At 32.3% G+C, this 24,286-nt stretch overlaps 13 protein-coding genes across 13 annotated transcripts; all 13 read right to left on the bottom strand.

Annotated features, from left to right (window-relative positions):
* Positions 1-170: 170 nt before the first annotated feature.
* TpMuguga_03g00885 (SVSP family protein) lies at positions 171-1,616 on the bottom strand (the record flags this gene model as incomplete). The annotated part of the gene is made up of 1 exon (XM_757917.1): positions 171-1,616. One exon carries the CDS (start codon positions 1,614-1,616, stop codon positions 171-173), a length of 1,446 nt encoding a protein of 481 aa, XP_763010.1.
* A 236-nt stretch (positions 1,617-1,852) lies between these two features.
* Positions 1,853-3,841, bottom strand: TpMuguga_03g00884 (SVSP family protein; the record flags this gene model as incomplete). The annotated part of the gene is made up of 1 exon (XM_757916.1): positions 1,853-3,841. One exon carries the CDS (start codon positions 3,839-3,841, stop codon positions 1,853-1,855), a length of 1,989 nt encoding a protein of 662 aa, XP_763009.1.
* Positions 3,842-3,998: 157 nt separating this feature from the next.
* On the bottom strand, positions 3,999-5,674 carry TpMuguga_03g00883 (SVSP family protein; the record flags this gene model as incomplete). The annotated part of the gene is made up of 1 exon (XM_757915.2): positions 3,999-5,674. One exon carries the CDS (start codon positions 5,672-5,674, stop codon positions 4,061-4,063), a length of 1,614 nt encoding a protein of 537 aa, XP_763008.1. The 3' UTR covers positions 3,999-4,060.
* A 220-nt stretch (positions 5,675-5,894) lies between these two features.
* Positions 5,895-7,718, bottom strand: TpMuguga_03g00882 (SVSP family protein; the record flags this gene model as incomplete). The annotated part of the gene is made up of 1 exon (XM_757914.1): positions 5,895-7,718. The coding sequence occupies one exon, from the start codon at positions 7,716-7,718 to the stop codon at positions 5,895-5,897; it is 1,824 nt and encodes a 607-aa protein (XP_763007.1).
* A 167-nt stretch (positions 7,719-7,885) lies between these two features.
* Positions 7,886-9,657, bottom strand: TpMuguga_03g00881 (SVSP family protein; the record flags this gene model as incomplete). The annotated part of the gene is made up of 1 exon (XM_757913.2): positions 7,886-9,657. One exon carries the CDS (start codon positions 9,655-9,657, stop codon positions 7,951-7,953), a length of 1,707 nt encoding a protein of 568 aa, XP_763006.1. The 3' UTR covers positions 7,886-7,950.
* Positions 9,658-9,877: 220 nt separating this feature from the next.
* On the bottom strand, positions 9,878-11,768 carry TpMuguga_03g00880 (SVSP family protein; the record flags this gene model as incomplete). Its single annotated transcript, XM_757912.1, has 3 exons — positions 9,878-10,272; positions 10,303-10,732; positions 10,764-11,768. 3 exons carry the CDS (start codon positions 11,766-11,768, stop codon positions 9,878-9,880), a joined length of 1,830 nt encoding a protein of 609 aa, XP_763005.1.
* A 121-nt stretch (positions 11,769-11,889) lies between these two features.
* On the bottom strand, positions 11,890-13,944 carry TpMuguga_03g00879 (SVSP family protein; the record flags this gene model as incomplete). Its single annotated transcript, XM_061305808.1, has 1 exon — positions 11,890-13,944. The coding sequence occupies one exon, from the start codon at positions 13,942-13,944 to the stop codon at positions 12,004-12,006; it is 1,941 nt and encodes a 646-aa protein (XP_061160940.1). The 3' UTR covers positions 11,890-12,003.
* Positions 13,945-14,175: 231 nt separating this feature from the next.
* Positions 14,176-15,705, bottom strand: TpMuguga_03g00878 (SVSP family protein; the record flags this gene model as incomplete). The annotated part of the gene is made up of 1 exon (XM_757910.1): positions 14,176-15,705. The coding sequence occupies one exon, from the start codon at positions 15,703-15,705 to the stop codon at positions 14,176-14,178; it is 1,530 nt and encodes a 509-aa protein (XP_763003.1).
* A 224-nt stretch (positions 15,706-15,929) lies between these two features.
* TpMuguga_03g00877 (SVSP family protein) lies at positions 15,930-17,395 on the bottom strand (the record flags this gene model as incomplete). Its single annotated transcript, XM_757909.1, has 2 exons — positions 15,930-16,432; positions 16,873-17,395. 2 exons carry the CDS (start codon positions 17,393-17,395, stop codon positions 15,930-15,932), a joined length of 1,026 nt encoding a protein of 341 aa, XP_763002.1.
* Positions 17,396-17,599: 204 nt separating this feature from the next.
* Positions 17,600-18,112, bottom strand: TpMuguga_03g00876 (SVSP family protein; the record flags this gene model as incomplete). Its single annotated transcript, XM_757908.1, has 2 exons — positions 17,600-17,603; positions 17,670-18,112. The coding sequence occupies 2 exons, from the start codon at positions 18,110-18,112 to the stop codon at positions 17,600-17,602; spliced, it is 447 nt and encodes a 148-aa protein (XP_763001.1).
* A 221-nt stretch (positions 18,113-18,333) lies between these two features.
* TpMuguga_03g00875 (SVSP family protein) lies at positions 18,334-20,224 on the bottom strand (the record flags this gene model as incomplete). The annotated part of the gene is made up of 3 exons (XM_757907.1): positions 18,334-18,635; positions 18,966-19,188; positions 19,220-20,224. 3 exons carry the CDS (start codon positions 20,222-20,224, stop codon positions 18,334-18,336), a joined length of 1,530 nt encoding a protein of 509 aa, XP_763000.1.
* A 225-nt stretch (positions 20,225-20,449) lies between these two features.
* TpMuguga_03g00874 (SVSP family protein) lies at positions 20,450-22,400 on the bottom strand (the record flags this gene model as incomplete). Its single annotated transcript, XM_061305807.1, has 1 exon — positions 20,450-22,400. The coding sequence occupies one exon, from the start codon at positions 22,398-22,400 to the stop codon at positions 20,460-20,462; it is 1,941 nt and encodes a 646-aa protein (XP_061160939.1). The 3' UTR covers positions 20,450-20,459.
* A 231-nt stretch (positions 22,401-22,631) lies between these two features.
* Positions 22,632-24,164, bottom strand: TpMuguga_03g00873 (SVSP family protein; the record flags this gene model as incomplete). The annotated part of the gene is made up of 1 exon (XM_757905.1): positions 22,632-24,164. One exon carries the CDS (start codon positions 24,162-24,164, stop codon positions 22,632-22,634), a length of 1,533 nt encoding a protein of 510 aa, XP_762998.1.
* Positions 24,165-24,286: the final 122 nt, after the last annotated feature.

Below are 24,286 nucleotides of genomic sequence, written 5' to 3'. Positions count from 1 at the left end.
TATTTTTATTAATGGCTTATAATTATTATTTAATATATGAGATCATTTTTAATAAATTTATTAATTTAAAATTAAAAATTTTAATGTGTTTTGTAATTTTTAAAAATAGTCAAAATATTCAACACATTGAAACTATTTTATACAATAAGATTGTATGTGTTAAAATTAATTTAGTAATATTTACCCTTTTTTGTATTTTTTTTAGTGAATAAAAATTGATATTTCCTAGTCCTTCTTTCAAATGTTTTAGTATATTTGTTAAGCTTAAGTATGACACCGAATTTTGGTGTAACATAAATCAATTCAGGAAACCCATCATCATCTTCAGTTTTCTCCCATGCAATCATGTCCTTAACTACTATTTTATAGCACTTTATATCTGGATTTAAATCGTATCTAAAGGATCCATTTGAAGTAAAAGTAACAGTATATTTTTCTTTGGTCAAATAAATTAGTTTGCCCTCCTCATTTTTTGTGAACATTTTGACAAAATCTGGAATTGCTTCTTGAGTTGTTGTCCATTTTCCTCTAATTTTTTTAACTAATGTAAATCCATCACTGTTTGTCATGACAAAAACATTCGTTTTTTTACTATGAATTAATGACACACAATACGGTGTTCCATCTATATGTTGATAAATAATTCGATCGTCACATTCTATTTGCTCAAGATCTACAATAAACATATATTCTGTTTTATTTGGATCACCATATATAATGACATAGTCACAATAAGTCATTTCTACAAGATTTCCATCAGAATCCCTTTTGAAGAATTTGATATGTATAGATTTTTTAGGTGAAATAAGGGGATGTACTTTAACAAGTTCTTCTTCATCTTCCTCCTCCTCATCTTGATCTCCACTTGTAGTTTGAGGTCTTGTTCTTTTTCCTGGTTGAGACGATTGAGGACGTTGTATTTTTTGTTTTAATTTTTCCAACAATTGAGCTCTCGGCTGTCTCTCTTTCTCTTTTTCCTCATCATCAATCTGTTGAACTTGTATAACTTCAGGCTCTAACTGTTCAGTTTGCTGTACAGGTTGATAAAATCCATAATGTTGTTGATAAGTTGGTTGAGTGGAATGAATTATTGTTTGAGATTCCTGGGTTACTTGAGGTGCCTGAGTTGCTGGTTGCGTAGTTGGCGGCACATAATATTGTTGTTCTTGAGTTTGTATCTGAGTTTCGTATGGTTGGTATTGACCATATTGTTCAGGTTGATATTGTTGATGTTCTGGTTGATATCCTGGATAATACTGATATTCTGGTTGACATTGTTGATGTTCTTGCTGGTATCCTGGATAATACTGATCTCCAGGTTGATATTCTTGTGATTCAGGTTGGTACTGATCATAAGATTGGTAAAGATCATGTTGTTCGGGTTGAGTCTCTGGTTGGGTTGGATATTCTTGTAATTCAGGTTGGTAATAATCATAATGTTGATATCGAGGATCTTCAAAACGACTAATTCGTTGTTCAATTATTTTATCCAGATCTAAAACTTCAAAATTATCTTCATCTTCTTCGTCAGGCTGATCAGGATCATTGTCTTGTGATTTGACACATTGGATTATTATAAGTATTAATACAAAATTATACGCAATATGCTTGTTCATTATACTATTAATATAGCTTTGATCCATGGGGGATCATGAAATTATTCAAGGTATATAATACAATATAATATAGATTATTATAGATTGATATATCAGCAGATTTTAAAATAAATTAATAGGTCAATCATTTAAATGTTTAATGATCTTAATCTTTAGTGTAGTCTTGTGATGAGATATTCAACAAACTATAATTAGTATAACCATAACACTATAACATTGTATGTGTTAAAATTAATTTATCTATATTTGGCTTTTATTAAATTTTTATTAGTGCGTAAATATTGATACGTGTTACCCCTTTTTTCGAAGACTTTAGTATATTTCTTAAACTTAAGTATAACACCGAATTTTGGTGTAACGTAAATTATTTCAGGAAAATTATCATCATCTTCAGTTTTCTTCCACGCAATCACGCCCTTAACTTGTACTTTATGACATCTTGTCCCTGGGAGGAATGTGTATCTAAAGGATCGAAGTGAAGTAAAATCAATATTATATTCATTATTGGTTATTAAAACTTCATTCCCTCCAGAATCCCGTTTGTAGAATTTGACATAATCTGGAATATTAGCATCAGTTCTTGTCCATTCTCCGTTGACTTTCCTTACTAATGTAAATCCTTGACTCTTGGTAATTATAATTATATGTGTTTTCTTACTATGAGTTAATGAAAAACAATAAGGTGGTGTTCCACTTGTATGTACGTAGATAACCTCATTGTTACATTCTATTTGCTCAAGATATGCTTTGAATTTATATTTTCTTTTATGTGAATCATCAAATGTTATAACATAATCTTTATCAGTCATTTCTACAAGATTTTCTGAAGAATCCTTTTTAAAAAGTTTGATTACACTAGATTTTCTAATTGGAACAATTGATTGTATTTCAATAGGTTCTTCTTCATCTTCCTCCTCCTCACCTTGGTCTCCACTTGTAGTTTGAGGTCTTTTTCTTTTTCTTGGTTGGGCAGTTTGTTGTTTTGATGGCTTTGTTTTATCCGGACGTTGTATTTTTCTTTTTAATTTTTCCAACAACTTGGCTCTTTGTTGTCTCTTCTTCTCTTTTTCCTCATCATCAATCTGTTGAACTTGTATAACTTCAGCTTGTGTTCCAGTTGGTTGTTTAGCTTTAGTTACTTGAGTATGTGGAGGCACATAATGTTGGGGTTGATCATGTTCTGTCACATAGAAATTATCATCGTCTTCCACAGTTTCTGATTGAGTTTGGGGTGACTGAGGCTCTGACTGAATCACTTCTGTTTGAGTATGGGGAGGTTCATAATAATGTTGTTGTTGGGTAGGATGACTAGGATCATAATACTGTTCTGGTTGTTGAGTTTGAGTAGTAGTAGGTTCATAATAATGTTGCTGTTCTGGTTGCGATGTTTGTGGAGCCGTAGTAGGTTGATAATACTCATACTGTTGTTGTGGTAATTGTGGCTGAGGCGGTGGAGCCGTAGTAGGTTGATAATACTGTTGTGGTTGGTATGTTTGTGGAGGTTCATAATATTGATGCTGAGGTTGAGTAGTATGACTAGGATGACTAGGTTCATAATACTCATACTGTGGCTGTGGTAGTTGAGGCTGAGTCTGAGTAGGTTGACTAGGTTGATAATACTGTTGTTGTTGAGCAGGTTGAGTTACTGGAGGTTCGTAATGCTGATGTTGATAGGATGGTTGATGTGGAGGATACCCAGGGTAGTAATTTTGATAACTTGGTTGTTGAGTAGGTTGAGTTACTGGAGGTATATAATATTGACCTGGTTGCTGTGGTGGTACATAATATGGTATTGGTTCTTGAGTTTGAATCTGGATTTCGTATGGTTGGTATTGACCATATGGTTGAGGTTGATAGTACTGATATTCAGGTTGATATCCTTGTGATTCAGGTTGATATCCTGGGTAATACTGATGTTGGGGTTGATAATATGATAATTCTGAATGATATCCTTGTAATTCAGGTTGGTAATAATCATAATGTTGGGGTTGAGTCTCTGGTTGGGTTGGATATTGAGATTCTTGTAATTGTTGATATTGTGGTTGGTATTGAGGGTCATCAAAACGACTAAGTCGTTGCTGAATGATTTGTTCTAGATCTAAAACATCAAAGTTATCTTCATCTTCTTCATCATCAGCAGGTTGATCAGGATTGTTGTCTTGAGATTCAACACATTGGATTATTATAAATATTAATACGAAATTATAAACAATATGCTTATTCATTATACTATTAATATAGCTTTGGTCCATGGGGGATCTCAAAAATATTCAAAGTATATAATACATAATATAACATAATATAAATTAAAAATATAATAAATTTTAATAAATTAATAAAACATTCATTTAAATGTTTAATATAACCTGATAACTTAAAAATACTTAACCAGTTTCAACACATCAAAAATATTTATGCAATAACATTGTATGTGTTGAAATAATTTAGGAATATTTAGGTCTTTTTAAATTTAGTCTTTTGCGTAAAAGTTGATATGTATTAACCCTTCTTTCGAACGTTTTAGTATATTTTTCAAAGTTAAGTATAACAGTCAATTTTGGTGTAACATAAATTATTTCAGGAAACCCATCATCCTTATTAGATTTCTTCCACGCCACCATGTCTTTAACTATTATTTTAGTACATTTAATACCTGGGAGGAATGTGTATTTAAAGGATCCAAATGAAGTGAGATCAATAATATAATGATCAATAGTTAATAAAAGTTCATTCCCTCCAATATCTTGTGTGAACATTTTGACATAGTCTGGAATCGTAAAGTCAGTTCTTGTCCATTTTCCATAATTTTTTTTAATTAATACAAATCCTTGAATGTTAGTAATGATAATTATATCCGTTCTTATACTATGACTTAATGAAAAACAATAAGGAGTTCCACTTGTATGCACGTAGATTATCTCATTGTTACATTCTATCTGTTCGAGATTTGTTTTGAATCTATATTTTCTTTTATGTGAATCAGCAAATGTAACGACATAATCTTTACGACACATTTCTACAAGCATTCCCAAATTATTTCTTTTATAAAATTTGATATGTACAGATTTTTCAGATGAAATAAGGGGATGTACTTCAACAAGTTCTTCACCATCTTCCTCCTCACCTTGATCTCCACTTGTACTTCTAGTTCTAGTTCTTTTTCTTGCTTCCTTTTGTGGCTCAATTGACTGTTGAGTAGGTTCTTGAGTAGTTGGTTGTGTTTGTCCATATGTAAACCCAGTCTCAGTTTCAGAAGGTTCCTGTACTGGTTGATCATGTTCTGTCACACAGAAATTATCATCCTCTTCCACAGTTTGTGATTGAGTTTGAGGAGGCTGAGTTACTTCTGTTTGAGTGTGAGTAGGTTGATAATACTGATACTGTGGTTGTTGAGTAGGTTGAGTTACTTGAGGCAGAGCTTGAGTAACTTGAGTTCCATATGTATCATCAGAATAAGTAAATGGATGATGCACTGGTTGATATTGAGTTACTTGTGGTTGAGTTTCAGTTATTGGTTGTTGACCAATATCATAAAGAGTCTGTGTTTCATATGGCTGTTGATATCCATAAGGATCTGTAGTTTCAGGTAAGTAATACTGATATTGAGATTCCTGAGTTACTTGAGGTTGAGGTTGACTAGTCGGCGGTACATAATATTGTTGTTCTTGAGTTTGAATCTGAGTTTCGTATGGTTGGTATTGACCATATTGTTCAGGTTGATATTCTAAAGATTCTGGTTGATATCCTGGATAATACTGATATTCTTGTTGATACTGATCTGTTTCAGGTTGATATCCTGGATAATACTGGGGCTGAGTTTGTGATTGGGGCTGAGTCTGAGGTTGGGTTGGATATTGAGATTCTTGTAATTGTTGATATTGTGGTTGGTATTGAGGATCATCAAAACGACTAAGTCGTTCTTCAATGATTTTATCTAGATCTAAAACATCAAAATTGTCATCATCATCAGCTGGTTGATCTGGAACATTGTCCTGTGAGTTGACACATTGGATTATTATAAATATCAATACAAAATTATACGCAATATGTTTGTACATTATACTATTAATATGACTTTGATCCATGGGGGATCATGAAATTATTCAAGGTATATAATACAATATAATATAGATTATTATAGATCGATATATAAGCAGATTTTAAAAAATTTAATTAATCATTTAAAATTTAATATGCCCTGAATAGTTTAAAATAGTTAATATATTCAACACATCGAAAATACTTTTACAATAACATATTGTATCTGTTAAGGTTATTTTAGGTATATTTGGCTTTTATTAAATTTTTATTAGTGCGTAAATATTGATACATGTTACCCCTTTTTTCGAAGACTTTAGTATATTTATAAAACTTAAGTATAACAGTCAATTTTGGTGATACATAAATTAACTCAGGAAAATTATCATCATCTTCAGTTTTCTTCCACGGAACTAGATTACCAACTTGTACTTTATGACATCTTACACCTGGGAGGAATGTGTATCTAAAGGATCGAAGTGAAGTAAAATCAATATTATATTCATTATTGGTTATTAAAATTTCATTCCCTCCAGAATCCCGTTTGTAGAATTTGACATAATCTGGAATATTAGCATCAGTTCTTGTCCACTCTCCGTCAACTTTATTAATTATTGTAAATCCATCACTGTTTGTCATGACAATTATTTCTGTTCTTTTACTATGAGTTAATGATGAACAATAAGGTCTTCCATTTGTATGTACGTAGACTATTTCCCCGCCACATTCTATCTGTTGGAGATCTGCATAAAAGTTATATTTTGTCTTATGTGTATCAGTATATGTAATAACATACTCACAAACAATCATTTCTACAAGCTTTCCCAGATAATTTCTTTTATAAAATTTGATATCATATTTTTTAACTAACGGCCTTATTCGTTTAACAGATTCTTCACCATCTTTTTTCTCAGTTTGATCTCCACTTGTAGCTCTAGTTCTTTTTCTTTGTTTATTTTGTCGCTTAGTTGATTTTTGAGTAGTTTCATGACCCGTTTCAGTTTCACGTTCCTCTATTGGTTGATTAGGCCGATAATACTGATACCTTGGTTGACTTGATGGCTGTACCGTTGTTTGCTGAGGTGGTGGTACATAATACTGATCTGGTTGAGTGCGTTGGGGTAAAGTAGTAGGAGGCCCGTAATACTGTTGTTGTTGAGCAGGTTGAGTTACTGGAGGTTCGTAATACTGTTCTTGATAGGATGGTTGATGTGGAGGATACCCAGGGTAGTAATTTTGATAACTTGGTTGTTGAGTAGGTTGAGTTACTGGAGGTTCGTAATACTGTTCTTGATAGGATGGTTGATGTGGTGGTGTTATATAATACTGTTCTTGTTGTTGAGTTATTTGTTGAGTAGGTGCTGGAGGTTGATAATACCCATAAGTATCAGTTTGATATTGTTGCTGTTGTTGCTGATATCCTGGGTAATACTGCTGCTCCAAATAATATTCTGATGATTCAGGTTGATATCCTTGTGATTCAGGTTGATATCCTGACGATTCTGGTTGATATTCTGGATATTGTTGGGGTTGAATTATAGGTGCAGTTCCATAATATTGTTCAGGTTCTTGACTTTGAGTTTGGGTAACCGTTTGAGTAAGTGGTGGTCCGTAATAATGATGTTGAGGTTCTTCTAATTGTTGTTCTTGTGTCTGAACTTGGTATTGCTTATAAGGATCATATTCTAATAACTCTGTTTGATAACACGATGATTCTGGTTGATATTGTAATGATTCATGTTGGTACGGTAAAAGTTCTGGCTGATATCCTAATAATTCAGGTTGATATCCTTGTGATTCTCCTTGATAAAGATCATAATGTTGGGGTTGAGTCTGAAGTTGGGTTGGATATTGAGATTCTTGTAATTGTTGATATTGTGGTTGGTATTGAGGATTGATAAGTACAGCAGTTTCTTCCTCAATGATTTCATCTAGATCTGAAACATCAAAATTATAGTCATCTTCATTATCTTCAGATGGTTGATCAGGATCATTGTCTTGAGATTGAACATATTTTATTATTATAAATATTAATACGAAATTATACGCAATATTTTTGTTCATTATACTATTAATATGACTTTGATCCATGGGGGATCTTGAAAATATTCAGATGTATAGTACAATGTAATATAAAATCAATTATAGATTAATAATTAGAATCACTTTAATAAATTAATAAGTCAATCATTTAATCCTTTGATTATCTTAATCTTTAGTTGAGTCTTGTGATGAGATATTTAACATATTATAATAATGACGATGTCAATAACATATTTTATATGATAAAATTAATTTAGATATATTTGGGTTCTTTTAAATTTTTTTTAGTGTGTAAGATTTTATATTTTTTATGTTTTTTTCCTAAAGTTTTAGTATATTTCTTAAACCTAAGTATAACACTCAATTTTGGACTAACGTAAATCAGTTCAGGAAACCCATCATCTTTATTAGATTTCTTCCACGCCACCATGTCTTTAACTATTATTTTAGTACATTTAATACCTGGATGGAATTTGTATCTAAAGGATCCGATTGATGTAAAATGAATACTATATTGATCACTAGTTATTAAAACTTCATTCCCTCCAGAATCCCGTTTGTAGAATTTGACATAGTACGGAGTCACATGATCAGTTCTTGTCCATATTCCTTTATTTTTCTTAATTAATACAAATTCTTGAATGTTAGTAATGATAATTATATCCGTTTTTTTACTATGACTTAATGAAAAACAATAAGGAGTTCCACTTGTATGCACGTAGATAACCTCATTGTCAAATTCTATTTGTTCGAGATTTGTTTTGAATTCATATATTGATCTAGTTTTATCACTATGTCTAATATCGTAGTCACGCTCAGTCATTTGGACCAGATTACCTTCAGAATCAAATTTGAATAGTTTGATATGTCTAGATTTTCTGTAGGATTTAGGCAGTCTTCCTCTTTTAGGTTTTTGTTCTTCCTCCTCCTCACCTTGGTCTCCACTTGTAGTTCGAGGTCTTTTTCTTTTTCTTGGTTGGGCAGTTTGTTGTTTTGATGGCTTTGTTTTATCCGGACGTTGTATTTTTCTTTTTAATTTATCCAACAACTTGGCTCTTTGTTGTCTCTTTTTCTCTCTTTCCTCATCATCAATCTGTTGAACTTGTATAACTTCAGGTTCTAACTGTTCTGTTGGTTGTTTAGCTTTAGTTACAGTTTGTGGAGGCATATAATGTTGATACGGTCCATACTGTGGTGGTTGAGTTGGTTGAGGTTGAGGTGGTTCATAATACTGTTGTTGAGGTACCTGAGGTGTTGGTTGGGTAGGTTGATAAGGATAGTAATACTGTTCTTGTGGTTGAGTTTCAGTTATTGGTTGTTGACCAGTATCATAAAGAGTCTGTGTTTCATATTGCAGTTGATATCCATATTGATCCTGGGATTCCGGTAAGTAATACTGATAAAGAGGTTCCTGAGTTGTATGAGGCTGAGTTACGGGTGCATATGGTTGATATTGATCATATGATTGGGGTTGAATTTGAATTTGAATTTGAGTTTGAGGTGCTGAAGGTACATAATACTGTTGTGGTTGACTAACTCCTGATTGTTCATAATACCCATATGTATCAGATTGTTGTTCTATATGATGAGTTTGTGTTTGGTATAACTGATATTCTGGTCCATATTGTTGAGGTTCATATTGACCAAATTGTTCGGGTTGATATTGAGGTTCTGGTTGAGTTTGATAAAGATCATAATACTGGGGTTGAGTCAGAGGTTGGGGTTGAGTTTCTGGTTGGGGCTGATATTGAGATTCTTCTAATTGTTGATAATCTGGTTGATATTGAGGATCATCAAAACGACTAAGTCGTTCCTGAATGATTTGTTCTATATCTAAAACATCAAAATTATTATCTTCTTCTTCATCATCTGCTGGTTGATCAGGATCATTGTCTTGTGATTCAACATATTTTATTATTATAAATATTAATATAAAATTATACACAATATTTTTGTACATTATACAATTGATCCAGCTTTACTGCATGGGGATCTTAAAAATATTTAATTATATAATACAATGTAACATAAGATTATTATAAATTGATATATAATAAATTTTATTAAATTAATAAATCATTCATTTAAATGTTTAATATATCATGAAAACTTAAAAATACTTAACCAGTTCCAACACACGAAACTATTTATGCAATAACATTGTATGTTTTAAAATTAATTTATTTGTATTTAGATCTACCGGAAGTAAATTTAGTGCGGATGTATTGATATTTTTTCCCCCTCCTTTCAATGATTATAAAATAATTTTCAAAGTTAAGCAATACACGCAATTGTTGTGTAATATAAAAGAATAAGGGAAAACCCTCCTCATCTTCCTCATTTTTCTCCCATGCAACTAGGCCAGCAACTACTATTACATAGCATTTTACGCCTGGGAGGAATGTGTATCTAAAAGATCCGCTTGATGTAAAAGTAACAGTATATTGATCACTATTTATTATAATTTCATTGCCTAAAGAATCTTTTGTGAACATTTTGACAAAATCTGGAATCACCGCATCAGTTGTTGTCCATGATCCATCAGTTTTTTTAACTAATGTAAATCCACCACTATCTGTCAGTATATGAATGTTAGTTTTTTTACTGTGATTTAGTAATGAACAATATGGCATTCCGTAAAAATGCTTATAAATAATTTCACCATCACTTACTATTTGCTCAAGATTTGAAATAAATTTGTATTTTGTTTTATCACGATCATCAAATGTAACATCATAGTCACGACCAGTCATTTCTACGAGTTTTCCTTTTGAATCAATTTTAAAAAATTTTATTTCGTTATATACTTTACGTTTCATAGGTCTTCTTCTCCTTCTTCTAGGTACTTTTTGATCACCTTCTGATCCACTTGGTTTTTCTGATTGTTCTTCACCTGGAGCACCAATACGTTTTCTTTTTCTTTCTTTTTTTTGAGGTTGTTGAGTCGGTTTGGTTTGTTCTGATATTGGTTTTGTTTTCTCTTTTTTCCTTTCTTTTTTTTTGAGTTTGTTGGGGTTGTACTTGTTGATCTTGCTCTGTCACATAAAAATTATCATCCTCTTCCACCGTTTCTGATTGAGTTTGTGGTTCAGCTTCAGTTTCAGGTACCGTTTCAGGTTCCTGTATTGGTTGATCATGTTCTGTCATATAGAAATCATCCTCTTCCAGAGTTTCTGATTGTTGAGGTTGAGTAGTTGGTGGTATATAATACTCATACTGTGGTTGAGTGGGTTGATAAAGCGTAGGAGGTCCGTAATACTGATACTGTGGTTGTTGAGTTGGTTGAGGTTGAGGTGGTTCGTAATATTGTTGTTGAGGTACCTGAGGTGTTGATTCATATTGATCATAATACTGATCTGGTTGGCGAGTTATTTGTTGTTGACCAGTATCATAAAGAGATTGTGTTTCATATTGCGGTTGATATCCATATTGATCTTGGGATTCCGGTAAGTAATACTGATATTGAGGTTCCTGGGTTGTTTGAGGTTGTTGAGATATTTGTTGTTCTTCAGATATTTGAAATTGAGTTACGGGTACATACGGTTGATATTGATCATATGATTGGGTTTGAGTCAGTGTTTGAGTTTGAGGTGCTGAAGGTACATAATGCTGTTGTGGTTGTTGAGTTACTGTTTGAATAGGTGCTTGTTGACTAGTTGGCGGTACATAATCTTGATGATCATATGGTTGTTGCGCTATATGATGAGTCTGAAATTGAGGTGTCTGGTACGGTCCATATTGTTGAGGTTGATATTGACCAAATTGTTCTGGTTGATACTCTGGATAATGTTGGGGTTGAATTTGATCATAAGATTGATAAAAATCATGTTGTTGGGGTTGAGTTTGAGGTTGGGTTGGATATTGAGATTCTTGTAATTGTTGATATTCTGGTTGGTATTGAGGATTGATAAATCCAGCAGTTTCTTCCTCAATTATTTCATCTAGATCTGAAACTTCAAAGTTGTCATCTTCTTCTTCTTCTGGTGGTTGATCAGGATCATTGTCTTGAGATTTAACACATTGGATTATTATAAATATTAATATAAAATTATACACAATATTTCTGTTCATTATACAATTGATCCAGCTTTAGTCCATGGGGGATCTTGAAAATATTCAAAGTATGTAATACAATGTAATATAAGATTATTATAAATTAACAATATAAGATTATTTTTAATATATTCATTAATTAATATATAAAATCTTTACATATCCTGAAAATTTAAAAATACTTGACATATTCAACACACGGAACTACTTTTACAATAACATATTGTATCTGTTAAAATTAATTTATTTGTATTTATGTCTTTTTGCAAAATTTTCTAGTGTATAAAAGTATAAATTTCTTAACCCTTTTACGGAACGTTTTACTATATTTTTCAAACTTAACAATAATTATACGTTTTATTGATAAATAAATCATTATGGGATAACCATCATCTTTTTCGGTCTTCTCCCATACAGTCAGACCCTCAGCTACTATTTTACAGCATTTTACACCTGGGCCTAATATATATCTAAAGGATCCACTTGAAGTAAAATCAATATCATAATCTCCTTCAGTTAATAGGATTTCATTCCCTCCAGAATCTTGTGTGAATAGTTTAACGTAATTTGGAATAACATGATCAGTTCTTGTCCATATCCCACTACTTTTCTTAACTAATGTAAATCCATCACTGTTGGTCAGGATAAAAACATCAGTTTCTTTACTGTGACTTAATAATGAACAATAAGATGTTCCATTTATATGTTCGTAGATAACCTCATTGTTAAATTCTAGCTGCTCAAGATTTGTATTGAATTCATAATCTTTTTTCTTTTTATCGCCATATATAACAACATACTCACCCTCGTCCATTTCTTCCAGATTTCCCAGATAGTTTCTTTTATAGAAGTTGATGTTTTTAGATTTTTTAATTGGTCTAGGCTTTTTTAGCTTAACAGGTTCTTCTTCCTCCTCCTCATCTTCCTCTCCACTTGTAGCTCGAGTTCTTTTTCTTTTTCCTGGTTTCTTTTGTGGCTGAATTGACTGTTGAGTAGGTTCTTCAGCTACATGTTCTTGAGGTGGCGTTAAATATTGTGTAGGTGGTATAGCAGGTTGAGTAGCAGGTTGAGTTGGTCCATATATAAACCCAGTATCAGTTACAGAAGGTTCCTGTTGTGGTTGATCATGTTCTGTCACATAGAAATTATCATCGTCTTCTACAGTTTCTGATTGAGGTTGAGGTGACTGAGTTACTGGTTGAGGTTGTTGCTGTGGTGGTGATAAATAATACTGATACTGTGGTTGAGTGGGTGATTGAGGTGGTGGAGGTAAATAATATTGATAACTTGGTTGGGCAGGTTGTGGAGGTTCGTAATATTGTTGTTGTTGAGTAGGTTGACTAACTTCATAATATTGATGCTGAGGTTGAGGTGCCGATGGTGATAAATAATACTGATAACTTTGTTGTTGTTGAGTAGGATGATAAGGATCGTAATACTGATCTGGTTGCTGAGGTTGTTGAGGTTGACTGGGTTGATAATACTGTTCTGATTGTTGGATAACTTGACTAACTTCATAATTCTGATAACTTGGTTGAGTTAATTCTGGTATAGATGGTTGCTGAGGTTGATAAGGCTGACTAGGTTGATAATATTGTTCTGATTGTTGGGTAGGTTGCGATGTTTGTGGAGCCGTAGTAGGATGATAAGACACATATTGCCCATATTGTACTTGCTGTGGTTGATATTGTTGTAATTCAGGCTGATAATAGAATGATTCTCCTTGATATTGATCATATTGTTCGGAATGAGTTTGTGGTTGATATTGTAATGATTCTCCTTGATATTGATCATATTGTTCGGAATGAGTTTGTGGTTGATATTGTAATGATTCTCCTTGATATTGATCATATTGTTCGGAATGAGATTGTGGTTGATATTGTAATGATTGAGATTGATAATACTGGGGTTGATATACTGATAATTCTTGTGATTCTCCTTGATAATAATCATATTGTTGGGGTTGAGTCTGAGGTTGGGTTGGATATTGAGATTCTTGTAATTGTTGATATTGTGGTTGATATTGAGGATCCTCAAAACGGCTAATTCGGTCCTGAATGATTTTATCTAGATCTAAAACTTCAAAATTATCTTCTTCTTCTTCATCATCAGGTTGATCAGGGTTATTGTCTTGAGATTTGACACATTTGATTATTATAAATATTAACACACATTTGTATGTCATACATCTCATGTTATTAGAGCTTTATAAAATATTTTCCATGGGGGATCTCAAAAATATTCAGATGTATAATGTAATATAATATAGATTATTATCAATTAATAATATAATAAATTTAAATAAATTTATTAATTTAAAATTTAAAATTTTAATATATCTCAAAAACTTAAAAATATCCAAAATATTTAACACATTGAAACTATATTATACAATAACATTGTGTGTTTTAAAATTAATTTAGTCCTATTTAGGTTTTCTGAAATTTAGTCTATTATCTTTGACTTTATAGTGCTTAGTCCTTCTTTCGAACATCTTAGTATATTTATTAAATTTAACCATAACATTTAATTCTGATGATACATTTATAAACACAGGAATCTCATCATCCTCATCAGTTTTTTCCCATGCAGTTATTTCCTTAACTACTATTTTATAGCATTTTACACCTAGATGGAACTTGTATGTAAAGGACCCAAACGAATTGAGATCAATAATATATTGATCACTAGTTATTAAAACTTCATTGCCTTCGTCGTCTTGTGTGAATAATTTAACATAGTACGGAGTTACATGATCAGTTGTTGTCCATATCCCTTTAATTCTTTTAACTAATGTAAATCCATCACTGTTGGTCAGGATAAAAACATCAGTTTCTTTAGTCTGACTTAATAATGAACAATAAGATGTTCCGTTTATATGTTCGTAGATAAGCTCATTGTCAAATTCTATCTGCTCAAGATATGTATTGAATACATATTCTTTTTTCTTTTTATCACTAAATATAACGACATAGTCTTCTTCAGTCATTTCTTCCAGCTTTCCCAGATAATTTCTCTTATAGAACTTGGGTTTTTTAGATTTTTTAATTTGCCTAGGCTTTTTTAGCTTAACAGGTTCTTCCTCATCTTGTTTTTCTGGCGTTCGAGGATCTTTTCTCTTTGTTGCTCTTTTTCTTGGTTCCTTTTGTGGCTTAATTGACTGTTGAGTAGTTTCATGACCAGTTTCAGGTACAGGTACAGGTTCCTGTATTTGTTGATCATGTTCTGTCACATAGAAATCATCATCGTCTTCTACAGTTTCTGATTGAGGTTGAGGTGAATGAGTTACTTCTGGTTGAGTAGGTGTTTGAGTAGTAGTAGGTTGATAATACTGATACTGTGGTTGTTGTTGATAAGTTGGTTGAGTAGGAGGTGGTAAATAATACGGATAACTTGGTTGGGCTGGTTGTGGTTGAGGTGGTACTGGAGGTCCGTAATACGGATAACTTGGTTGTTGATAAGGTTGAGTAGTAGTAGATTGATAATACTGTTGTGGTTGTTGACTAGGTTGAGTAGTTGGAGGTTCATAATACCCATATGCTTCTTGTTGATATTGATCAAATTGTTCAGGTTCATAACCATATGATTCAGGTTGATATTGTAATGTCTCAGGTTGATAAAAATCATATTGTTCGGGTTGATAATACTGATATTCTGGTTGGGGCTGAGTTTGTGGTTGATATCCTTGTGATTCAGGTTGATATCCTGGATGTTGTTGGGGTTGAGTCTGAGGTTGGGGTGGATGTCCTTGTAATTCAGGTTGGTAATAATCATAATGTTGATATTGAGGATCATCAAAACGACTAATTCGGTCCTGAATGATTTTATCCAGATCTAAAACATCAAAATTATACTCTTCTTCTTCTTCAGATGGTTGATCAGGATTATTGTCTTGAGATTCAACACATTTTATTATTATAAATATTAACACACATTTGTATGTCATACATCTCATGTTATTAGAGCTTTATAAAATTTGATCCATGGGGGATTTTAAAAATATTCAAAGTATGTAATACATAATATAACATAATATAAATTAAAAATATAATAAATTTTAATAAATTTGTTAATTTAAAATTTAAAATTTTAATATATCCTGAAATCTTCTAAAATAGTTAATATGTTCAACACATTGAAACTATATTATACAATAACATTGTATGTGTTGAAATTAATTTAGCTATATCTATCTTTTCCTGAAGTTTTTTTAATGTGTAGGAGTTTATAGTACTTAGGCCTCTTACGGAACGTTTTACTATATTTTTCAAACTTAATTGTAACAGTCAATTGTTCTGATAAATAAATAATTGTAGGAAAACCTACATCATCATCAGTTTTTTCCCATACCATCAGACCATCAACTACTATTTTACAGCACTTTACGCCTGGGAGCAATACATATTTAAAGGATCCGAGTGATGTAAAATGAATACTATATTGATCACCAGTTATTATAATTTCATTACCTAAAAAATCTTGTGTGAATAGTATTATATTTTCTGGAATTTTATAATCATTTTTTTTCCATTCTCCTTTAGTTTTCCTAACTAATGTAAATCCATCACTGTTTGTCATGACAAAAACATTCGTTTTTTTACTATGACTTAATAATGAACAATATGGTGTTCCATGTGTATGCTGATAAATAATTCGATCGTCACATTCTATTTGCTCAAGATCTACAATAAACATATATTCTGTTTTATTTGGATCACCATATATAATGACATAGTCACAATAAGTCATTTCTTCCAGATTTTCATCACCGTCTCTTTTATAGAACTTGAGTTTTTTAGATTTTATAACCGGCCTACCACTTCCTTTTTTAGGTATTCGTTCTTCTTCCTCTTCCTCCTCATCTTCCTCTCCACTTGTAGATAGAGTTCTTTTTCTTTTTCCTGGTTGTGTAGGCTCTTCAGCTACATGTTCTTGAGTGGTTGGTGGTACATAATGTATAGGTTCTTGTGTAGGTTGAGTTTGTCCATATGTAAACCCAGTCTCAGTTACAGAAGGTTCCCGTTGTGGTTGATCATGTTCTGTCACATAGAAATTATCATCGTCTTCCAGAGTTTCTGATTGAGGTTGAGTGGGTGTTTGAGTAGTAGTAGGTTGATAATACTGATACTGTGGTTGTTGAGTAGGTTGGTTAGGTTGATAAGGATCGTAATACTGTTCTGGTTGTTGCTGTGGTGGTAAATAATACTGATCCAGTTGTTCTGGTACTTGAGGTAGTGGTGATGTTTGAGTAGTAGGAGGTTCATAATACTCATACTGTGGTTGTTGAGCGGGATGTGGTAATTGTGGTATATAGTAATTTTCTGGATGTTGTTGTTGAGTGGGTTGAGGTTGGTATGTTTGAGGAGGTTCATAATATTGATGCTGAGGTTGAGTAAGTTGACTAACTTCATAATACTCATACTGTTCTGGTTGAGATGTTTGTGGAGGTTCGTAATATTGTTGCTGTGGTTGAGTAGGTTGACTAACTTCATAATACTGATAAGTTGGTTGAGGTTGTTGAGGTTGTTGAGGTGGTTGCTGTGGAGGTGATAAATAATACTGATAATTTGGTTGAGTAGGTTGTGGAGGTTCATAATATTGATGCTGAGGTTGAGTCGGTGATTGAGTAGTATGGCTAGGTTCATAATACTGATCTGGATGTTGAGTTTGAGGTGGTTCGTAAGGTTGATATTGACCAAATTGTTCAGGTTGAGGTGGTGATGGTGTTATATAATACTGATCCAGTTGAGTCGGTGATTGAGTAAGTGCTGGAGGTCCGTAATACTGATAACTTGGTTGAGTCACTGTTTGAGTAGTAGGAGGTTCATAATACTGTTCTGGTTGTTGAGTTACCTGAGGTTGAGTTACGTATGCATATTGTTGATATTGATCATAATACTGTTCTGGTTGTTGTGGTACTTGTTGAGTAGGTGCTGAGGTTCATAATACCCATAAGTATCCGTTTGATGTTCTGATGGTTCTGGTCCATATTGTTGCTGTTGATAATCTAATGATTCTGGCTGATATTCTTGATAATACTGCTGCTCTGAATCATATCCTAATAATTCTGGTTGATATCCTTGTGATTCAGGTTGATATCCTGGATATTGTTGGGGTTGAGTCTGAGGTTGGGTTGGATATTGAGATTCTTGTATTTGTTGATATTGTGGTTGGTATTGAGGATTGATCTGAACACCAGTTTCTTCCTGAATGATTTGTTCTAGATCTAAAACTTCAAAATTATACTCTTCTTCATCATTTTCATCATCTTCAGCTGGTTGATCAGGATTATTGTCTTGTGATTTGACACATTTTATTATTATAAATATTAATATAAAATTATACACAATATTTCTGTTCATTATACAATTGATCCAGCTTTACTCCATGGGGGATCTTAAAAATATTTAAGGTGTATAATACATGATAACATAAAATTATTATCAATTGATATATAATAAATTTTATTAAATTAATAAATCATTCATTTAAATGTTTAATATATCCTGAAAACTTTAAAATTGTTAATAGTTCCAACACACGAAACTATTTATGCAATAACATTGTATGCTTTAAAATTAATTTATTTGTATTTAGATCTACCGGAAGTAAATTTAGTGCGGATGTATTGATATTTTTTCCTCCTCCTTTCAATGATTATAAAATAATTTTCAAAGTTAAGCAATACACGCAATTGTTGTGTAATATAAAAGAATAAGGGAAAACCCTCCTCATCTTCCTCATTTTTCTCCCATGCAACTAGGCCAGCAACTACTATTACATAGCATTTTACGCCTGGGAGGAATGTGTATCTAAAAGATCCGCTTGATGTAAAAGTAACAGTATATTGATCACTATTTATTATAATTTCATTGCCTAAAGAATCTTTTGTGAACATTTTGACAAAATCTGGAATCACCGCATCAGTTGTTGTCCATGATCCATCAGTTTTTTTAACTAATGTAAATCCACCACTATCTGTCAGTATATGAATGTTAGTTTTTTTACTGTGATTTAGTAATGAACAATATGGCATTCCGTAAAAATGCTTATAAATAATTTCACCATCACTTACTATTTGCTCAAGATTTGAAATAAATTTGTATTTTGTTTTATCACGATCATCAAATGTAACATCATAGTCACGACCAGTCATTTCTACGAGTTTTCCTTTTGAATCAATTTTAAAAAATTTTATTTCGTTATATACTTTACGTTTCATAGGTCTTCTTCTCCTTCTTCTAGGTACTTTTTGATCACCTTCTGATCCACTTGGTTTTTCTGATTGTTCTTCACCTGGAGCACCAATACGTTTTCTTTTTCTTTCTTTTTTTTGAGGTTGTTGAGTCGGTTTGGTTTGTTCTGATATTGGTTTTGTTTTCTCTTTTTTCCTTTCTTTTTTTTTGAGTTTGTTGGGGTTGTACTTGTTGATCTTGCTCTGTCACATAAAAATTATCATCCTCTTCCACCGTTTCTGATTGAGTTTGTGGTTCAGCTTCAGTTTCAGGTACCGTTTCAGGTTCCTGTATTGGTTGATCATGTTCTGTCATATAGAAATCATCCTCTTCCAGAGTTTCTGATTGTTGAGGTTGAGTAGTTGGTGGTATATAATACTCATACTGTGGTTGAGTGGGTTGATAAAGCGTAGGAGGTCCGTAATACTGATACTGTGGTTGTTGAGTTGGTTGAGGTTGAGGTGGTTCGTAATATTGTTGTTGAGGTACCTGAGGTGTTGATTCATATTGATCATAATACTGATCTGGTTGGCGAGTTATTTGTTGTTGACCAGTATCATAAAGAGATTGTGTTTCATATTGCGGTTGATATCCATATTGATCTTGGGATTCCGGTAAGTAATACTGATATTGAGGTTCCTGGGTTGTTTGAGGTTGTTGAGATATTTGTTGTTCTTCAGATATTTGAAATTGAGTTACGGGTACATACGGTTGATATTGATCATATGATTGGGTTTGAGTCAGTGTTTGAGTTTGAGGTGCTGAAGGTACATAATGCTGTTGTGGTTGTTGAGTTACTGTTTGAATAGGTGCTTGTTGACTAGTTGGCGGTACATAATCTTGATGATCATATGGTTGTTGCGCTATATGATGAGTCTGAAATTGAGGTGTCTGGTACGGTCCATATTGTTGAGGTTGATATTGACCAAATTGTTCTGGTTGATACTCTGGATAATGTTGGGGTTGAATTTGATCATAAGATTGATAAAAATCATGTTGTTGGGGTTGAGTTTGAGGTTGGGTTGGATATTGAGATTCTTGTAATTGTTGATATTCTGGTTGGTATTGAGGATTGATAAATCCAGCAGTTTCTTCCTCAATTATTTCATCTAGATCTGAAACTTCAAAGTTGTCATCTTCTTCTTCTTCTGGTGGTTGATCAGGATCATTGTCTTGAGATTTAACACATTGGATTATTATAAATATTAATATAAAATTATACACAATATTTCTGTTCATTATACAATTGATCCAGCTTTAGTCCATGGGGGATCTTGAAAATATTCAAAGTATGTAATACAATGTAATATAAGATTATTATAAATTAACAATATAAGATTATTTTTAATATATTCATTAATTAATATATAAAATCTTTACATATCCTGAAAATTTAAAAATACTTGACATATTCAACACACGGAACTACTTTTACAATAACATATTGTATCTGTTAAAATTAATTTATTTGTATTTATGTCTTTTTGCAAAATTTTCTAGTGTATAAAAGTATAAATTTCTTAACCCTTTTACGGAACGTTTTACTATATTTTTCAAACTTAACAATAATTATACGTTTTATTGATAAATAAATCATTATGGGATAACCATCATCTTTTTCGGTCTTCTCCCATACAGTCAGACCCTCAGCTACTATTTTACAGCATTTTACACCTGGGCCTAATATATATCTAAAGGATCCACTTGAAGTAAAATCAATATCATAATCTCCTTCAGTTAATAGGATTTCATTCCCTCCAGAATCTTGTGTGAATAGTTTAACGTAATTTGGAATAACATGATCAGTTCTTGTCCATATCCCACTACTTTTCTTAACTAATGTAAATCCATCACTGTTGGTCAGGATAAAAACATCAGTTTCTTTACTGTGACTTAATAATGAACAATAAGATGTTCCATTTATATGTTCGTAGATAACCTCATTGTTAAATTCTAGCTGCTCAAGATTTGTATTGAATTCATAATCTTTTTTCTTTTTATCGCCATATATAACAACATACTCACCCTCGTCCATTTCTTCCAGATTTCCCAGATAGTTTCTTTTATAGAAGTTGATGTTTTTAGATTTTTTAATTGGTCTAGGCTTTTTTAGCTTAACAGGTTCTTCTTCCTCCTCCTCATCTTCCTCTCCACTTGTAGCTCGAGTTCTTTTTCTTTTTCCTGGTTTCTTTTGTGGCTGAATTGACTGTTGAGTAGGTTCTTCAGCTACATGTTCTTGAGGTGGCGTTAAATATTGTGTAGGTGGTATAGCAGGTTGAGTAGCAGGTTGAGTTGGTCCATATATAAACCCAGTATCAGTTACAGAAGGTTCCTGTTGTGGTTGATCATGTTCTGTCACATAGAAATTATCATCGTCTTCTACAGTTTCTGATTGAGGTTGAGGTGACTGAGTTACTGGTTGAGGTTGTTGCTGTGGTGGTGATAAATAATACTGATACTGTGGTTGAGTGGGTGATTGAGGTGGTGGAGGTAAATAATATTGATAACTTGGTTGGGCAGGTTGTGGAGGTTCGTAATATTGTTGTTGTTGAGTAGGTTGACTAACTTCATAATATTGATGCTGAGGTTGAGGTGCCGATGGTGATAAATAATACTGATAACTTTGTTGTTGTTGAGTAGGATGATAAGGATCGTAATACTGATCTGGTTGCTGAGGTTGTTGAGGTTGACTGGGTTGATAATACTGTTCTGATTGTTGGATAACTTGACTAACTTCATAATTCTGATAACTTGGTTGAGTTAATTCTGGTATAGATGGTTGCTGAGGTTGATAAGGCTGACTAGGTTGATAATATTGTTCTGATTGTTGGGTAGGTTGCGATGTTTGTGGAGCCGTAGTAGGATGATAAGACACATATTGCCCATATTGTACTTGCTGTGGTTGATATTGTTGTAATTCAGGCTGATAATAGAATGATTCTCCTTGATATTGATCATATTGTTCGGAATGAGTTTGTGGTTGATATTGTAATGATTCTCCTTGATATTGATCATATTGTTCGGAATGAGTTTGTGGTTGATATTGTAATGATTCTCCTTGATATTGATCATATTGTTCGGAATGAGATTGTGGTTGATATTGTAATGATTGAGATTGATAATACTGGGGTTGATATACTGATAATTCTTGTGATTCTCCTTGATAATAATCATATTGTTGGGGTTGAGTCTGAGGTTGGGTTGGATATTGAGATTCTTGTAATTGTTGATATTGTGGTTGATATTGAGGATCCTCAAAACGGCTAATTCGGTCCTGAATGATTTTATCTAGATCTAAAACTTCAAAATTATCTTCTTCTTCTTCATCATCAGGTTGATCAGGGTTATTGTCTTGAGATTTGACACATTTGATTATTATAAATATTAACACACATTTGTATGTCATACATCTCATGTTATTAGAGCTTTATAAAATATTTTCCATGGGGGATCTCAAAAATATTCAGATGTATAATGTAATATAATATAGATTATTATCAATTAATAATATAATAAATTTAAATAAATTTATTAATTTAAAATTTAAAATTTTAATATATCTCAAAAACTTAAAAATATCCAAAATATTTAACACATTGAAACTATATTATACAATAACATTGTGTGTTTTAAAATTAATTTAGTCCTATTTAGGTTTTCTGAAATTTAGTCTATTATCTTTGACTTTATAGTGCTTAGTCCTTCTTTCGAACATCTTAGTATATTTATTAAATTTAACCATAACATTTAATTCTGATGATACATTTATAAACACAGGAATCTCATCATCCTCATCAGTTTTTTCCCATGCAGTTATTTCCTTAACTACTATTTTATAGCATTTTACACCTAGATGGAACTTGTATGTAAAGGACCCAAACGAATTGAGATCAATAATATATTGATCACTAGTTATTAAAACTTCATTGCCTTCGTCGTCTTGTGTGAATAATTTAACATAGTACGGAGTTACATGATCAGTTGTTGTCCATATCCCTTTAATTCTTTTAACTAATGTAAATCCATCACTGTTGGTCAGGATAAAAACATCAGTTTCTTTAGTCTGACTTAATAATGAACAATAAGATGTTCCGTTTATATGTTCGTAGATAAGCTCATTGTCAAATTCTATCTGCTCAAGATATGTATTGAATACATATTCTTTTTTCTTTTTATCACTAAATATAACGACATAGTCTTCTTCAGTCATTTCTTCCAGCTTTCCCAGATAATTTCTCTTATAGAACTTGGGTTTTTTAGATTTTTTAATTTGCCTAGGCTTTTTTAGCTTAACAGGTTCTTCCTCATCTTGTTTTTCTGGCGTTCGAGGATCTTTTCTCTTTGTTGCTCTTTTTCTTGGTTCCTTTTGTGGCTTAATTGACTGTTGAGTAGTTTCATGACCAGTTTCAGGTACAGGTACAGGTTCCTGTATTTGTTGATCATGTTCTGTCACATAGAAATCATCATCGTCTTCTACAGTTTCTGATTGAGGTTGAGGTGAATGAGTTACTTCTGGTTGAGTAGGTGTTTGAGTAGTAGTAGGTTGATAATACTGATACTGTGGTTGTTGTTGATAAGTTGGTTGAGTAGGAGGTGGTAAATAATACGGATAACTTGGTTGGGCTGGTTGTGGTTGAGGTGGTACTGGAGGTCCGTAATACGGATAACTTGGTTGTTGATAAGGTTGAGTAGTAGTAGATTGATAATACTGTTGTGGTTGTTGACTAGGTTGAGTAGTTGGAGGTTCATAATACCCATATGCTTCTTGTTGATATTGATCAAATTGTTCAGGTTCATAACCATATGATTCAGGTTGATATTGTAATGTCTCAGGTTGATAAAAATCATATTGTTCGGGTTGATAATACTGATATTCTGGTTGGGGCTGAGTTTGTGGTTGATATCCTTGTGATTCAGGTTGATATCCTGGATGTTGTTGGGGTTGAGTCTGAGGTTGGGGTGGATGTCCTTGTAATTCAGGTTGGTAATAATCATAATGTTGATATTGAGGATCATCAAAACGACTAATTCGGTCCTGAATGATTTTATCCAGATCTAAAACATCAAAATTATACTCTTCTTCTTCTTCAGATGGTTGATCAGGATTATTGTCTTGAGATTCAACACATTTTATTATTATAAATATTAACACAAAATTATAAGCAATATGCTTGTTCATTATACTATTAATATAGCTCTGATCCATGGGGGATCTTGAAAATATTCAAAGTATGTAATACAATGTGATATTATATTATTTTATATTAATAACATAATAAATTTAAATAAATTTGTTAATTT

The sequence above is a fragment of the Theileria parva genome (assembly GCF_000165365.1).
Source record: "Theileria parva strain Muguga chromosome 3 map unlocalized ctg_531, whole genome shotgun sequence".
Lineage (NCBI taxonomy): Eukaryota > Apicomplexa > Aconoidasida > Piroplasmida > Theileriidae > Theileria > Theileria parva.
The sequence above is the reverse complement of the archived record's forward strand: the minus strand, read 5'-3'. Positions and strand labels throughout refer to the sequence as shown.